Source organism: Neopsephotus bourkii, unplaced genomic scaffold (assembly GCF_033783945.1).
Source record: "Neopsephotus bourkii isolate Nb327-2 ecotype Australia unplaced genomic scaffold, CSIRO-AGI_Nbou_v1 NB_323, whole genome shotgun sequence".
NCBI classification, from domain to species: Eukaryota; Metazoa; Chordata; class Aves; order Psittaciformes; family Psittacidae; genus Neopsephotus; species Neopsephotus bourkii.
The window spans coordinates 583,744-600,636 of NW_026900831.1; the positions used below are offsets into that span (position 1 = coordinate 583,744).

At 44.9% G+C, this 16,893-nt stretch overlaps 1 protein-coding gene across 1 annotated transcript in view; it reads left to right on the forward strand.

Annotated features, from left to right (window-relative positions):
• LOC133209241 (uncharacterized) overlaps positions 1 to 16,084 on the forward strand; it is a 115,528-nt gene extending 99,444 nt beyond the window's left edge. Inside the window, exon 2 of the mRNA XM_061347738.1 lies at positions 14,667 to 16,084. Within this exon, the coding sequence (XP_061203722.1) occupies positions 14,673 to 16,067 (1,395 nt within the window). The 5' untranslated portion in view covers positions 14,667 to 14,672 and the 3' untranslated portion in view covers positions 16,068 to 16,084. The remainder of the gene's footprint in view (positions 1 to 14,666) is intronic.
• Positions 16,085 to 16,893: the final 809 nt, after the last annotated feature.

The window sequence follows — 16,893 nt, forward strand, 5'->3', positions numbered from 1 at the left end:
TTAAATATTTACTTAATGCAGTGTGGATGTGAAGCTTAAGCCTTTCAAAACAACTTTGAAATAGAAGAATGGATGTCATGTAGCTTTAAATGACGTCTGGGGGCATTCCCCAGCTTCTGGGTGAACTGCCCTTAACTTCAACAATGCAAGTGAAATAATAGAATCACAGAATAATTTGGGTTGGAAGGGACCTTAAAAGATCATTCAGTTCCAAGCCCCTGCCATGGGCAGGGATACCTTCCACTAGACCTGGTGGCTCAAACCCCCATCCAACTTGAACACTGCCAGGGTTGAGGCAGCCGCAACTTCTAAAGGTGGAAGTGAGGGAGGCAAAGCTGGTTTCTGGTTTCTTTCAACAAGAGTGGAAAATAAATCAAATTACAGAAAATGAATTGGAAAAACAGTGGAATATATAATTTTTAAGCATTTTTCCTCCAAGCAATTTCCTATTATGTAGTATTCTTCCAGTCTTCAGCTGGAAGGAAGAACAATAAAAGTAAAGATGTGGAAACTATTTTTCTGGTTTCCTCTGAATAACCTGTATTCCTCGATTAAGAATTTTAATTTTTATTCAAAACTTAACAATATAATAGGGTTGGAACTAGGTGATATTTAAGGTTCCTTCCAACCAGGATCATCCTATGATTCTATGTGTCCCTTTATTAATCAAGGAGGGTGTTATAGATAAGGCACTTTATTTTATAAATACTGAGTAGTTCAGTGAGAAAATAAGCCCTTTGATCAGAGATGTGCTCACAAAGACGGGTGATTGGTTGAGGTAGAGGTCCATGCACAGCTTCCCCCTGTGCTGCTGGCACTGTCAATCTTCCTTTGTCTAATGCAACGTGAAGCAGATCTGGCAGAAACCTGTTGAGATGGTTATTTCCCTGCTGCAACTGTGGTAATGGAGTGGTGCGCTCTCCAATACAGTTGTAATTAACTCTCATGATTAAGGTGCACTTGATAAAGTTCCCTTCCTTTTTGCCATTCCTCCATCTGAACGTTTCTCCCTCATAAGCACATCATCCATCTCAATAGGATGGCCTCTGCAGGTGGCTCACAGAGAGATCTTTTGGGATTGGCAGTGAAGTAGCTTCAGTGTCTGCAAAATGCATTCTGCCTACAGTGATAAGTTCCTAGGCTTGACTGGCTATTTTAACTACTGTACTTTAAATATTGACTTAAAATAAAATTCAGAGAAAAGTAATGTTTTTGTAGGAAGTGGCAACAGGTGAGAAATGGTTGTGTTCTGCCCCTCTCTGAACAGCCGCCCTAAAACATAAAACCTCTCCATGTATCCTGGGATCTGAGCCTCAGTAAGTACTTACCCATGTAAGTACTTCCAAGCCTTTCTATTCCAGCCATATGGACAGTACTTTTTAGAAGGGAACATGAGGAAAGTAGTTACATGCAAATAAAGAACCATTTAGCCAAAGCAGGCCATTTAAATACTGGTTTGCACTGCAATAACCACTATAGAGGCACCTGCAGTTGTCACTCAGGCTGCAGAAATAAGAAGCTTTGAGGATGAGGTGGCGAGGAGGGCATTCAGTAGAAAACAAAATGGGGGAATTATGTATAATGTCAGCAAAATTGAAATGCAGACTTTTAAAATACGAAAGACTAAAGATATCTTGTACAAAACATTCCTGAAAGAAGTGTATTTTATGTATTCCACTGCTGACCCTGGGTTTGGTTCTTTCACTTGTCCTCAGCAGTCTGCATTATGAAACACTTTGTTAATAGCTGTCAAGATGCTAGCTTGGATAATGAACAACAGATTTAAAATGACTGTGTTGACTGTCCTGTGCTAAATCAGAGTGAATAAAATTGCATTCCATTACAATAGATATGAGACTATTATGCTGTTACAAATACACTATAAACTGCCTGATATCTTCAGCTATTTTATGCAATTTGTTGCTTTGTTTCTCTTCTTCTGTTAACTTTCCACTTCATTTTGTATTTTCACAATTGTTCTCTTTCCCAGTGTTTTCAAGCTCTTTGTGTCAGCTATTGTGCTTTATGTTGCTTTATTAGAAATGGGGGGGTGTGGTGTGTGTGTTAAATTTCATTTGTTTAATTTGTCTGCAGCTGTACCTCAAATACTTCTCAGTGTATTTACCATCACTGAATTCCTGCACATTTTCTTTACCTTTTTTCATATGACTTCAAAGGTTTTTTAATCCCCAATAGTTTTTGTGTCATTACCTTGTCTGTAGGATCTCATCAGCTGCTCAGGTGAGGTTCATCTGGATTCCAGGTACTTTTCAACTTCATCCTAGTATATTAATCCTGAATTCTTTTTTAACAACCAAGTCTAGAATAGTTTCTGACCTTACTCATCATCCCATGATGATAAAGGTGCTGATAATGTCTCTGTCCAGGTCCTCAGACTCCAAAAACTATACTATGAAACTCATTAATAAATTCTATCTTGGGTTGGTGTGACCATTCTAATCAGACTATAACTTTCTGAACAGAACAGATATGTACTGAAGGAACTATATGCCGCTCAGAATATGTATCAAGTATAGCAGATCCATCAGTTTATGGGGGCCACCTCACTGACATGCTAGTGACGCACAGTAAAATTACAAGAAGGGACCACCATCTCTCTGGAGTGACCTTGTAAAGTCAAAATTTATTTGCTATTAGTTTTGAATGAACAAATACCACTCTAGGTTGTAATTCTGGACTTTAACACTGTGAATTGACCAAGCTGGATAGATATTAAAATCAGTCCTCAGTCCTGAGCTCCCTCACTCACTGCTCCGTGCAACAGTCTCTACAACAGTCTCTAATTTGGAGGCCACTGTAATGACAACTGTGGGCTTTACTCTCATCTTCCTGCCACCACGTTTCTCTGAGACCTGTCAAGTATTTTAAGTAGCATGAACTTTCCCACACTTCTCAATGAATGCTGACATACCTAACATAAAAGGATTACTTTCTGCTGAGAGGAATTATAATCCTATTTTCCTGCTCTGCAAATCCTCTAGTAAGTGAAAAACAAAGGCCAAGATCTGTTCTGCTGTGCAGGGCAAATAACCATTTCAGAAGGTACAGAAGAAAACAACAAATCTAAAGTTTACTTGTGGTCATGCTTGTCCAAGAGCTTTGTCCTTGACTATTAACTCATTGGCATCTTCTATCACTATTTCTGGTGCTTTGATATATTCTGATTTGGTTTCTGATAGCTGTATGAACCACACACAATTGTTATGTGAATGATGCTCAGGACAAAATGCTTCTCTGGAAGGTATCTACAAAGACCTACAAATACTAAATTGCCTTAACTGGAACCGAGTTTTTACATTACATATTCTGTTAACAAACCCCAGAAACATAATTTTAACTTATATACAAAACCCAGTCTTTTTTCAAACTGCCTAAAGTCAATTTGGAGACTGTTTCCAAAAGCTAGTACCGAAGATACTGGTGGTGGTGAAGGTTTGTGCTCCAAGGGTGAGGTGTCAGTGATACCTGACACAAAAGCAAAAACGTTCCTGCTACCTTGATTTGCACCCACCCATCTCAGACCATTTCCTCACACGTGATGAAGCCAGTTGCCACAAAGTGGCTTGCGGGTAAGGCCGAGGACAAAATCTGTGTGATCTTACACTACCAACTAAAAATGAAGCCTCCGGTTAACCTCTTACAATAGTGGCCTGAATGCTGCCCCAAGAGAGCCTTCCCTATGCTCTCTCACATTTCCCTTGAAAAAGCTACAGTGAGTGGTGGGGTTACCAATCATAGAATCATAGAATCATAGAATAGTTAGGGTTGGAAAGGACCTTAAATTCATCAAGTTCCAACCACCCTGCCATGGGCAGGGACACCTCGCTCTAAACCATATTACTCAAGGCCTCGTCCAACCTGGCCTTGAACACTGCCAGGGATGGAGCATTCACAATCTCCCTGGGCAACCTATTCCAGTGCCTCACCACCCTTACAGGAAAGAATTTCCTCCTTACATCCAGTCTAAACTTCCCCTGTTTAAGTTTTAACCCATTACCCCTTGTCCTATCACTACAGTCCCTAATGAACAGTCCATCCCCAGCATCCCTATAGGCCCCCTTCAGATACTGGAAGGCTGCTATGAGGTCTCCACGCAGCCTTCTCTTCCCCAGGCTGAACAGCCCCAATTTTCTCAGCCTGTCTTCACACAGGAGGTGCTCCAGTCCCCTGATCATCCTCATGGCCCTCCTCTGGACTTGTTCCAACAGTTCCATGTCCTTTTTATTTTGAGGACACCAGAACTACACACAATACTCCAAGTGAGGTCTCACGAGAGCAGAATAAAGGGGCAGGATCACCTCCTTCAACCTGCTGGTCACACTCCTTTTGACGAAGCCCAGGATATGGTTGGCTTTCTGGGCTGCAAGCGCACACTGCTGGCTCATGTTCATTTTCTCATCGACCAGCACCCCTAAGTCCTTCTCCGCAGGGCTGCTCTGAATCTCTTCTTTGCCCAGCCTGTAGCTGTGTCTGGGATTGCTCTGACGCAGGTGTAGGACCTTGCACTTGTCATGGTTAAACTTCATGAGGTTGTCATCAGCCCTCCTCACAAGCATGTCAAGGTCCCTCTGGATGGCATTCCTTCGCTCCAGCGTAACAACCGAACCACACAAGTTGGTGTCATAAAGTTTACATTTCTGAAAATTTCATTTTCTTGTTTCACACTGCAAACTAATACTTTGTTTCCATTTATGAAGTAGGTGAACCAGGATTAATGTCCCCTCCCTCTTTCTATTACACTCATTATACAGCAAGTTGTACTTACAAGGTAGATGAACACCAGCTCACAGCTTCCTCACATAAGGTGTTCTCCTTTCCATTACGCTACTGCTACAGCAAAAAATCCACACTCCAAATTTGTGAGAGGACACTTGGCATCCTTTTCTCGATCTAATTCTGCAAGTCTCAGGCCAAGGTGAACAGTCTTGCTAATTAATTAATTTTAAAATTCCTTGTTGATATTTGGATGTGTCATGTGGTTTTATTAATGGGCTGCATTTCAGCCCACTCTGATGGATGACTGTTTCCAAACTGCTCGTGAGGGAGCTGTATTAGATTTAGCTAATTCCTCCATGGATAAATTCTGCAGCATCAGCAGAGCTGGACCATTTCAGTCTGATATGGGAAATGCTCTTTCCTACCCTACCTTCCCAACCATTCATCTGGGACAAATAAGTCTTACTGTTTCAGAGAAGTGAGCTTTGGATTTTCCTTTCTAAGGAAATTTTGGTGTATATCCTATGAACTAGGATCATCTGACCTTTCTCCTCCTGCTTTCCATGGATTAAAAAGAAGCTAGGAACATGCGGCAATGCCCCATTTCATCCATATACTCTAGGTGGTTCATTTCCCAATTCTTTCTCCTACGTCATCCTTTTAATTTCCTTCTAAGGCTGACTTCAGTTCTGTAAATCCTGCTGAAGATCATCATTGTTAGCAAACTACAGACCCACTGAAGTTTGCCTGGTATAAATCCATCATCTGGATGTCTGCAATTCAGGCTGTTCATTATGTCCCAAAGAATTAGGTGGTGGAAGACTACAAACACGCAAAGAAGCTGTGTGTCAGGTATTATTTCTTGGCACTCGGAAGCTGCTGATGAGTGTCTTCCCTCAACCCTCTGCCAACACTGGTACAGCACCAGAGCAAGGTCCTTTCCTGCTGGCATACTCCAGAGAGAAGCAGACCTGTGTGCCCTCCGTGCCCCTATTGCAGCTCACTGAAAGCCTGCAAATATTTTGGAACACTGCCCTTCTTTTGCCACCCAAAAATGAACCAAAGCAACAACACCCCTCAGCAAGCATCTGTAACTACAGGATTAGTGGGTGACCTTCCACTTCAAAACTGATTAGCGAAGGACCAGTAAAATCTGGCCAGGCTGCTCCTACTTCCAGCCCTTTTCACCTGAGTTTATTAGAACTCTGTGGGGCAAAACAAGCTCCTCACTCAGCTCCAGAAGTACCATCTATTCATGCAAAATGTCTAGGCTCATTGCCTGACATCTTGACTCTTGCTAAGGGTGCAGTTTGTGACTGCAGTGTGATAGTCTTTCTCATCAGCAATGAACGTTGCCTACAATCTGTCTCATCAAGGAACCACACACCCTCCCTCATGAAGTGTTCTCTGGAGCAACTGCCCTGAAAAAGTGTTTGCCACCATCTTTTGTGCTTTATCCCTAGAAAGAAGGAGGCTTGTGCCAGTGCTCAGCATCTGGTAGACACAACTGCCTGTGTTGGATTTATGTGTGTTTTGTCACTGACTAGAGCACAGATTGCAAACACAGGGCTGGAGAGTGCCCCAATAGATTTAGCTGAATTGAATGACCATTTTTTTTTTGTGGGTTTTATCTACCCTTCGGCTTCCAAAAGAGCAGATAAGTCTTTTCACAACACATGGGGAAAAATATCAAGAAGCAGTGCATTCATAAGAAATGAAAGGTTTGGGAAGTAGGTGTCCAGTTTCCTGCTTTTATAGTTAACCATGTCATAATATGCTGATTGAACTCTACCATGAAAGAATTTTCAACACTGTCTTCCTAGAAGAGTTTCAAAATTTCATAGCTTTCACAGAAAGAAATACCTGCCTCCCAGGCCATGCTAGAGCATTTTATCCTTTGTATTTAAAGGTTGCACAGGTCAAGAGAATACGCCTCGTAAAAGGTGCCTACTATGCAAATTAATTTAAACCAGCTTAAATTCAGCCCATGTTGCTGTAAGTGCGTCCAGTGGTCACTTCAAATCACTTTAAAGTGAAATCAAAACTCTCTTACAAAAAAATACTGAAGTTGTTTGTTATTCTAACAATGTTTTAGGAGTAAGTTCTGAATGATACTAACACCCCTGAAAGAGCCCACACTGTACCTAATCAGTAGCTGGTGCTGGGTGCAAAGGGGTAATTCTGTCCCACAGTCTAAGAGGAGGTATATGTAGATACAATAATCAATAACTGGGAATGAGAGGAAGAGTCACAGATTCAAGAGATGTCCTGATTGCATTCACTCTCAGGCTACCATGATCTTTTAGGGGCAAGGAGAGGATGCGTGGTGCAAGGGGAATCACTGCATATGTCTATCACATTGCATCTGCCTTTCTTTTGATCCCGGTAACCTGGGGCACAACTGCTGTTCACACTGTTGACTTTACTGGTGGGCTAGATCCTATGGAAAAACTCATGAGTGCCACCTTTTACCAAAACAAGAGAGTGCAGTAGGATTCTTCACCTTGTGTTATAAAGCACAAAACCAAATTCACCATGATTTGTTGTGTTTAAAAAATATTTTCCTAGCCCATCAATATTGCACTGTGGCTCAAGAAAGTCAAGAATGTAAAAATAGAGTCTAGTGTAGGAATAGCGGTTCTTATTATTATTTTTATGAACTATCCTCTCCATTGTATCAGTGCAAAGATTCTCTGGATCAGATCCTTTTAAGAAAGGTACTCCATTAGTCCAAAGACTTACAGGCATATCTATTAGAGAGTGGTAGGCTTGTACTATGATACAGTTTGTAACTACCATACAGTTTGTACTAATAAACAGATAAAGTTTGCTCCATATTTCAGAGGAGGGTAAGGTATTAATTAAATTAATTATACACACCTTTCACCTGCCTCATCAAAAGTGGAGTTCAAAGGATTGCTGAGGGAAAAGCCATGGCCCCCACAAACAGACAGAAGCTTTTGCAGACAGCTGGATGGTACAAGACTCATGTGCTGTTCTAGCATCCCCCCCTTCTTGTGTCTTCTGAGAAGTAGTGATACGGAGAAAACTCCAGGAACAAACTTGCCAACAAAGTTTTCAAGCTGACAAGCAGGTATTCTTTATTGCGGCGCTGGGAGACACAGGGGAAAGCTCCTCCTAACGTGTGTCCCCGTATTGCTATACAAGCCATCCTTATATAGTCTCTGGGCATACATACATATTCAAGAGGCTACGTATGGATTACATCATTTTCCAGAGAGTTCCCCGCATGCGTACAGAATTGTGGTGGTGGTCTCTGAGGGTCGTTTACTTCTTCCAACAATCTTCACCACTTCTGGCAGCCTTTGAAGCATGTCCAGTAGATGCTCATACCAGTTTAATTGGTTCGTTAGCACCAGAGACATAATAATCCTCCCATCCTCCTACTTATCAGTTAGTTTAACTGTAGCCCATCCTGGACACCTGCAGTTCCCAGACACCCCTTATCCCTGTGTCCTGTTTTTCTAGGCTGTTTTTTTCTTAAAGCTATGTCAACTATAACGATTTATCTTGTGAGAATTCTCAGTAAGTTCTCTAGCTGCACTCTCTGTATATATTTTCCTCTATGTATCCTGCACCTCAGTAATTTTCCATTGCTACTGTTACAAAGCCATCAAACTTAACATTACTTAAAGCTACTTCTAAAGATTTCTATATCCCATCTTGTAATTTTGTGCCCCACCCCCTTGTCTCAGTAGCTGTCACCCACAGTCTGAAAAACACTACATTCCTTTCTGTGAAGGACACACAATAAGAGCTGCAATCTGCCAGATCTGCAGATTCAAGATGGATCACGAACTCCTTTATGCTCTCAAACTACAAAGTTTTCTCCATAGGAGCAAAGGATGTACAGGCAGAAGAGGGGAAGCCTTTTGATCCTGCTTCTCTTGTTCCAAAATTAATAACCTTGAATTGTCCTCAGCGGCCCCTTTCCTATACACAGACACACATTACACTGAATTTATTTTTTATCAGTTCATAAGGCAGCAGGTCCTGGCAGGTAGAGATGAACAAACAGGAAGGAGAACAGTTTGGGAAAAGTTAAAACACAAGCAAAAAGCAAAGAGAACAGTTATATTTCTTTGGTGGTTGGCTCATGCTTTGCCTACATGTTATAGGATTACATATGTCAGGTTAGTTAGAGAGATCCTTGACAAGGACAATTTCTCCTACACCTTTAAACAGACCCTAACAAGATAAGGCCTCAAGGCAAGTGGCAACACAGTAAAAACTTTATATCCAAGCTGATTGACAGAACATGGAGAGACAGATCACTGTGCTTAGATTTCTTTTGGGAAGCTCCTGTTACAAAAGTGCAAATCAGTCACTGAATCCGCTAAATCCCTCAGGACAGAAGATGAGTCCTTTGCTAACATGCCACAGTGAACAGCAGTGAGAGCCTGAAATTTTTCCAGGGAGAAGCATGCCATGAAAAGGGTGCTAATGCCTGGCCTGGCTGATCTCCAGGACAGGCTTTGCACCTACTCTGCTCAAAGAAAGGGAGGACTCAGGTGATGGCTGAGGAACAAAGACTTTTACCCTCTTTATGGAACCCAAACACTTGGCTGATATTAAATGTTAGCTCTCTGATAATACCTACCCTGGAAACAGCCAGGAAGGCAAAGAAAACTATTCCCCTGTAGTCACATAGAGAATGCAAGAATGGGAACAGGTTTGCATGAGCACTAGCTCTCTGCCTTACTGACCTTCCCCTAGGCAGCTTTGGTCTGATTCCAGCTTGGCTTGCCCTCCTCTATGAGGATGAGAGGACACTAGCTTTCTCCCTGGGTAGGCTGTGAAGGAAGTTGGGGCTGGTGTGGCCTTGCTGGTTTTTCCTTCCTTTCTCTACTGATCACCTCCATGCTGCAGTAACACGTCAGCCTAGTGCCCCTTCCCCTTCTTCTCTCATGGGTTCTTGGCAGCAATTCTCCTTCCATCATCAGGAGGCTAACAGCTGGACTGGGTAAATGAGACTTTGGCAGACTAAGAAGAACCTGAGTTCTCACATTCCAGCAAAGAGGAGGTGGCCACAGCCACAGCAGAAGTAATACCTCTCCAACAAACTGGTGATTTGAGGAAACTCAAATTTGTCTACTGGGGTTGTCTTTCCTCACAGGAGAACCTCTCAGGAAGGAAGATTCCCTAAAGATAACTGGGTGATGGGCCAGCTGTCAGTAAAGTATACATTTTTCCCTCTGCTTTTTGCAGTTCTAAGGTGCATTTTTTACAGCAAAGCTTGTTGAGCAGTGAGGGCACAAGGCGATCTCCAGTGGCAAAGCACGTCATGGCTGCCTAAGATGTTCAGTACAGTCCAAAGCAGCACAAGTTCCAGCGCTGCTGGAGCAGAACTGAGTTGTGTGTGTACAACCTGCCAAATGCAGGGAAGCAAAAGATTCTTTTAGCAGGTGTCCTGGGTTTAGCAACAGCAGTCATTTTTTCTCCTTCTTGGTAGCTGGTGCAGTGCTGTGTTTTGACTTTCGGGCTGGGAACAAAGCTGATAAAAATGATGTTTTGGTTTGGCCAAGGACTTTGTGAGTCTCATGCTCTGCCAGGGAGGAGGGGAGGCCGGGAGGAAGCAGAGACAGGACACCTGACCCAAACTGACCAAAGAGGTATTCCATACCACAGCACGTCATGCCAAGGGGGGAACTGGGAGGGACCCGGAAGGAGAGGGGGTCGGCCGGGTCGGACTGGTGGTTCGGCGCGTGGTATTGTACTCCTTTCCTTTGCTGTTTTCTCTTATCATTGTTGTCGTTGGTGGTAGCAGTGGTGATTCGTATTGTACACTAGTTGCTAGACTGTTCTTATCTCAGCCCATGGGATTTGCATACCTTCGATTCTCCTCCCCACCCCTCTGGGAGCGGGGAAAGGGGGCGGCAGCCCCTGGGGAAGGGGGGGGGGCGGACTAACGCCTGGCACCACTCACTGGGAGTAAGTGAACAAGCTGTTTGGTTGGGTTAAACCACGACAGTTCTTTTTGGCGCCCAACGTGGGGCACGAAGGGGCTGAGATAACAACAGATCTGACCGGATTAATAGTCACTCATCACAATGCTGATTTATTGGCTCTCAAAGTTGTTCCTCTTGATCTCACAGCTTCAGAATGTTGTAATTTACTTAGATCTGGTATTTGCTGTATTAGTGTTTTTCAAGTGTGGGGCTTGGGCTAAAGTTCTTGTCTCAGTGTACTTTATGATGATGACTTGTAACACAATAGAATTATTGATCATGAAACTTATCTGGTTTATGTTCCCAGTATGGTCACCACCTTTATACTTTGGGAGGTATATAATAGAAGTGCTTAGCAATTACACATATTCTTTCTCCTTCTCGGGTGGTCAACCTGTGAAGGAGGCATTCTTTTACCCTCCCATTCCTCCCCCCAGAGCATTTACAGCATCATTTGAGAGTTTTGAATGGCCTTTTAATGCTATTGAGACTTGTTTGCTGATTGTGATGGGGATCACCATGTTGGCACGTATACAGAGTGTATTTTGGCCACAACTATTTCATCTGTTTTCAAAAGTTAAGCAGAGTCAGGTTTGGGTCTTGTCTGGGGTTAAACAACGAAGTAGGAGGACCAAGAGATTTTCTCTGAGGCTGGACAGCCATGAGTGGCAGGGTGTGTGGGACAGTATGGGCAAGTATCTAGGTCAGTGGGCCCCTCCAGTACTTTGGAATTTCACCACCGAACAACTGCAAAATCCAGAAGAATTAGTAAAACACTTAAATGAGGTGTGTGGTCAGTCTGGCCATACCAGAGACGGACAAATCATGGCAACGTGCTGGGGCTTGGCCTATGCTTACAGGGCCATGTTCAATGCTTTCCAGCACCTTCAAAAGGAAAAAAATGTTGCTGGATCTGAGGGCAAAGCAACAGCCAGTACAGATACTCCAGCTCCAAGTACAGCAGCTACACCACCCCCAGCAACAAGTACAGTCGCTACTCAAACCACAGTGATAACAACTGCAACTAAACCAGAGGACCAATTCGTACTAATATCGGTTGCCCCTGTACGCAAGAGAAAAAGCAAAAAGGAGGCAGGAAGGTTAAAGCAAGACGAAGAAACAATGTGTTCACTACTCGATCCAGAACATGATCAGGAGTCATCATCACATGATGAAGAAGAAGAAGGAGAGGTGACTTCTCGACTTCGGACCTCAACCGAGCTACGGAATATGCGAAAAGATTTTACCCGTCAACCAGGGGAGCACATCATCACCTGGTTGCTCCGATGCTGGGACAATGGGGCCGATGGTCACGAACTAGAAGGTACAGAAGCCAAGCAGTTGGGATCACTTGCTAAAGAAGGGGGAATTGACAAAGCAATTGCAAGAGAGAAAAAGTCCCTCAGTCTTTGGAGGCGGCTCTTGGCAGCTGTCAAAGAAAGGTTTCCATACAAGGACGATGTTATGAGTCGTTCGGCCAAGTGGACTACTATAGACAAAGGTATCCAGTCTCTGAGAGAATCAGCCATCGTAGAGATGATCTATCACATCAAGCCGAATAACGGGAATATACCCATAGATCCAGATGAAGTCGAATGTACACGACCCATGTGGCGAAAACTTACACGGAATGCACCATCATCATACGCCCATTCATTGGCAACAGTAACCTGGAATGACATAGTACCACTAACAGTGGATGAAATGGTTCATAAACTCCGCGAGTTCAAAGACAATCTCACCCCTTCCATCATCTCAGCTGTGGAAAAACTGTCCCAGGATCTCAAACAATTGAGGGACGATATATCTGACTTATCCAACTCCTCGCGTGTACCAACACACATTTCAGCTATTAGCAAAAGGCGTCCCACTGTTCGAGAAAGGAGATACAAGAGGTATACGCCACGGTCTACCCTATGGTTTTACCTGCGGGATCACGGAGAAGACATGACAAAGTGGGATGGAAAACCTACTTCAGTTTTGGAGGAACGGGTGAGTGAATTGAAAAGAGGAGCAAAGGCCAAGACTGAGCGTCCCATGAGAGCTACGGCTTCAGTCTCTGGTGAGCAGTTTCCCAGGTGGAGTGGAAGAGCTGATCTTACTCCAGCTCCTGTGATAAAGAAGAATAATCCCTTTCAACATGACTTAAGCGTCCAATCCTGTGATGACTATTAGAGGGGCCCTGCCTCCAGCCAGGTGGAGGTAGGGGACAATCGGATTTACTGGACTGTGTGGATCAGATGGCCTGGCACATCAGTCCCGCAGAAGTATAAGGCTCTAGTAGATACCGGTGCACAGTGTACCCTGATGCCATCGAGCTGTCAAGGGGTGGAACCCATCTATATTTCTGGAGTGACAGGAGGGTCCCAAGAGTTGACTGTACTGGAGGCTGAAATCAGCCTGACTGGGAGAGAATGGCAAAAGCACCGTATTGTGACTGGCCCAGAGGCTCCATGCATCCTTGGCATAGACTACCTCAAGAGAGGGTACTTCAAAGACCCAAAAGGGTACCGATGGGCTTTTGGTATTGCTGCTTTGGAGACTGAAGAAGTTGAGCAGCTGTCCACCTTGCCTGGTCTCTCAGAGGATCCTTCTGTTGTGGGGCTGCTGAAAGTCGAAGAACAACAAGTGCCAATTGCAACCACAACAGTGCACCGGTGGCAATATCGCACCAACCGAGACTCCCTGATTCCTATCCATCAGCTGATCCGTAGACTGGAGAGTCAGGGAGTGATCAGCAGGACCCGCTCGCCCTTTAATAGCCCCATATGGCCAGTGCGAAAGTCTAATGGAGAGTGGAGACTAACAATAGACTATCGTGGCCTGAATGAAGTCACACCACCCTTGAGTGCTGCCGTACCAGACATGCTAGAACTTCAGTATGAACTGGAGTCAAAGGCAGCCAAGTGGTATGCCACGATTGATATTGCCAATGCGTTTTTCTCAATTCCTTTGGCAACAGAGTGCAGGCCACAGTTTGCTTTTACCTGGAGGGGTGTCCAGTTCACTTGGAACCGACTGCCCCAGGGCTGGAAACATAGCCCTACCATTTGCCATGGACTGATTCATACTGCACTAGAACAGGGGCAAGCGCCAGAACACCTGCAATACATTGATGACATTATAGTGTGGGGCGATACAGCAGAAGAAGTCTTTGAGAAAGGGAGGAAAATAATCCAAATCCTGCTGAAAGCCGGTTTTGCCATAAAACGAAGTAAGGTCAAGGGACCTGCACAGGAGATTCAATTTCTGGGAATAAAATGGCAAGATGGACGTAGACAGATCCCCACAGATGTAATCAACAAGATAACAGCAATGTCTCCACCAACTAATAAGAAAGAGACACAAGCTTTCTTGGGTGCAGTGGGGTTCTGGAGACTGCACATCCCAAATTACAGTTTGATTGTAAGCCCTCTCTATTACGTGACCCGTAAGAAGAATGATTTTAAATGGGGACCTGAGCAACAACAAGCCTTTGAGCAAATTAAACGCGAGATAGTTCATGCAGTGGCCCTTGGACCAGTTCGGACTGGGCCAGATGTAAAAAATGTATTGTACACCGCAGCTGGGGAGAATGGCCCTACCTGGAGCCTCTGGCAGAAAGCTCCAGGAGAGACTCGAGGTTGACCCCTTGGTTTTTGGAGTCGGGGATACAAAGGATCTGAGGCAAGCTATACCCCAACTGAGAAAGAGATACTGGCAGCCTATGAAGGGGTTCGAGCTGCTTCGGAAGTGATTGGCACCGAAGCACAGCTCCTCCTGGCACCCCGGTTGCCCGTGCTAGGCTGGATGTTCAAAGGCAGGGTCTCCTCTACGCATCATGCAACTGATGCTACATGGAGTAAATGGGCTGCACTAATTACACAACGAGCTCGAATAGGAAATCCCAGTCGTCCAGGTATTCTAGAAGTCATCATGGACTGGCCAGAGGGCAAAGATTTTGGGATGTCACCAGAGGAGGAGGTGATGCGTGCTGAAGAGGCCACACCATATAATCAGCTGTCAGAAAGTGAAAAGCAGTATGCCTTGTTTACTGATGGGTCCTGCCGTATTGTGGGAAAACATCGGAGATGGAAGGCAGCTGTATGGAATCCTCGACGACAAGTTGCAGAAACTGCTGAAGGAGAGGGTGAATCGAGTCAGTTTGCTGAGGTGAAAGCCATCCAACTGGCCCTGGACATTGCTGAACGAGAAAAGTGGCCAGTACTTTATCTCTATACTGACTCATGGATGGTGGCAAATGCCCTGTGGGGGTGGTTGCAGCAATGGAAGCAGAGCAACTGGCAACGCAGAGGTAAACCTATCTGGGCTGCTGCACTGTGGAAAGATATTGCTGCCCGGGTGCAAAACCCGGTGGTGAAGGTACGTCATGTAGATGCCCATGTACCCAAGAGTCGGGCCACTGAGGAACACCAGAACAACCAACAAGTGGATAAAGCTGCTAAGATTGAAGTGGCTCAGATGGACTTAGATTGGCAACATAAAAGTGAATTATTTTTGGCCCGGTGGGCCCATGACACTTCAGGCCATCAGGGCAGAGATGCAACATATAGATGGGCCCGTGATCGAGGGGTGGACTTAACAATGGACACTATTGCCCAGGTTATTCATGAGTGTGAAACATGTGCTGCCATTAAACAAGCCAAACGGTTAAAACCTCTTTGGTATGGAGGACGATGGCTGAAGTATAAATATGGGGAGGCCTGGCAGATTGATTATATCACACTGCCACCAACCTGCCAAGGTAAGCGCCATGTGCTTACCATGGTGGAAGCAACCACCGGATGGCTGGAAACGTACGCTGTGCCCCACGCCACTGCCCGGAACACTATCCTGGGCCTTGAGAAACACATTTTGTGGCGACACGGCACCCCAGAGAGAATTGAGTCAGACAACGGGACTCATTTCCGGAATAACCTTATAGACACTTGGGCCAAAGAGCATGGCATTGAGTGGGTATATCACATCCCCTACCATGCACCAGCCTCTGGGAAAATCGAAAGGTACAATGGGCTGTTAAAAACTACACTGAGAGCAATGGGTGGGGGAACTTTCAAGCATTGGGATACACACTTACCAAAGGCCACCTGGTTGGTCAACACTAGAGGATCTGCCAACAGGGCTGGCCCAGCCCAATCGGAACTTTTACATATTGTAGAGGGGGACAAAGTTCCTGTGGTGCATATGAAGAATTTGCTGGGGAAGACAGTCTGGGTTATTCCTGCTTCAAGTAAAGGCAAACCCACTCGTGGGATTGCTTTTGCTCAGGGACCTGGATACACTTGGTGGGTAATGCAGGATGATGGGGAAGTCCGATGTGTACCTCAAGGGGATTTAATTTTAGGGGAAAACAGCCAATGAACTTAATTGTATGTTGTTGCCTGTTGTGTAATACTTTAATAGCCCATCAACCAGATGTCTTCAGGCCACCAGCGACTAGCCCTGACTTCCCTCCAACCATCATCCCAAGAGAGAGCGAACTTTGACAGAACCAGACAAGTTCTACAGTAAGGGAATGATCAGCATCAGCAGGCAACGACCCAATACTGCACGCGGCCTCTCCTGTTCTGAAAGACTGTTACAAGAGATGGCGCCTGACATCATGGACCAGATGGAATCAGCAGCTTTATAGGGACTAGTCTTTGCACCAAGATAGAAGTGCACTGAGTTCGGAGTGATGGTATATTGAAAATGTAGGATCTGAGCATGACGTGAATGGTATGGAATAAGGGGTGGATAATGTCCTGGGTTTAGCAGCAGCAGTCATTTTTTCTCCTTCTTGGTAGCTGGTGCAGTGCTGTGTTTTGACTTTCGGGCTGGGAACAAAGCTGATAGAGGTGATGTTTTGGTTTGGCCAAGGACTTTGTGAGTCTCATGCTCTGCCAGGGAGGAGGGGAGGCCGGGAGGAAGCAGAGCCAGGACACCTGACCCAAACTGACCAAAGAGGTATTCCATACCACAGCACGTCATGCCGAGGGGGGAACTGGGAGGGACCCGGAAAGAGAGGGGGTCGGCCGGGTCGGACTGGTGGTTCGGCGCGTGGTATTGTACTCCTTTCCTTTGCTGTTTTCTCTTATCATTGTTGTCGTTGGTGGTAGCAGTGGTGATTCGTATTGTACACTAGTTGCTAGACTGTTCTTATCTCAGCCCGTGGGATTTGCATTCCTTCGATTCTCCTCCCCACCCC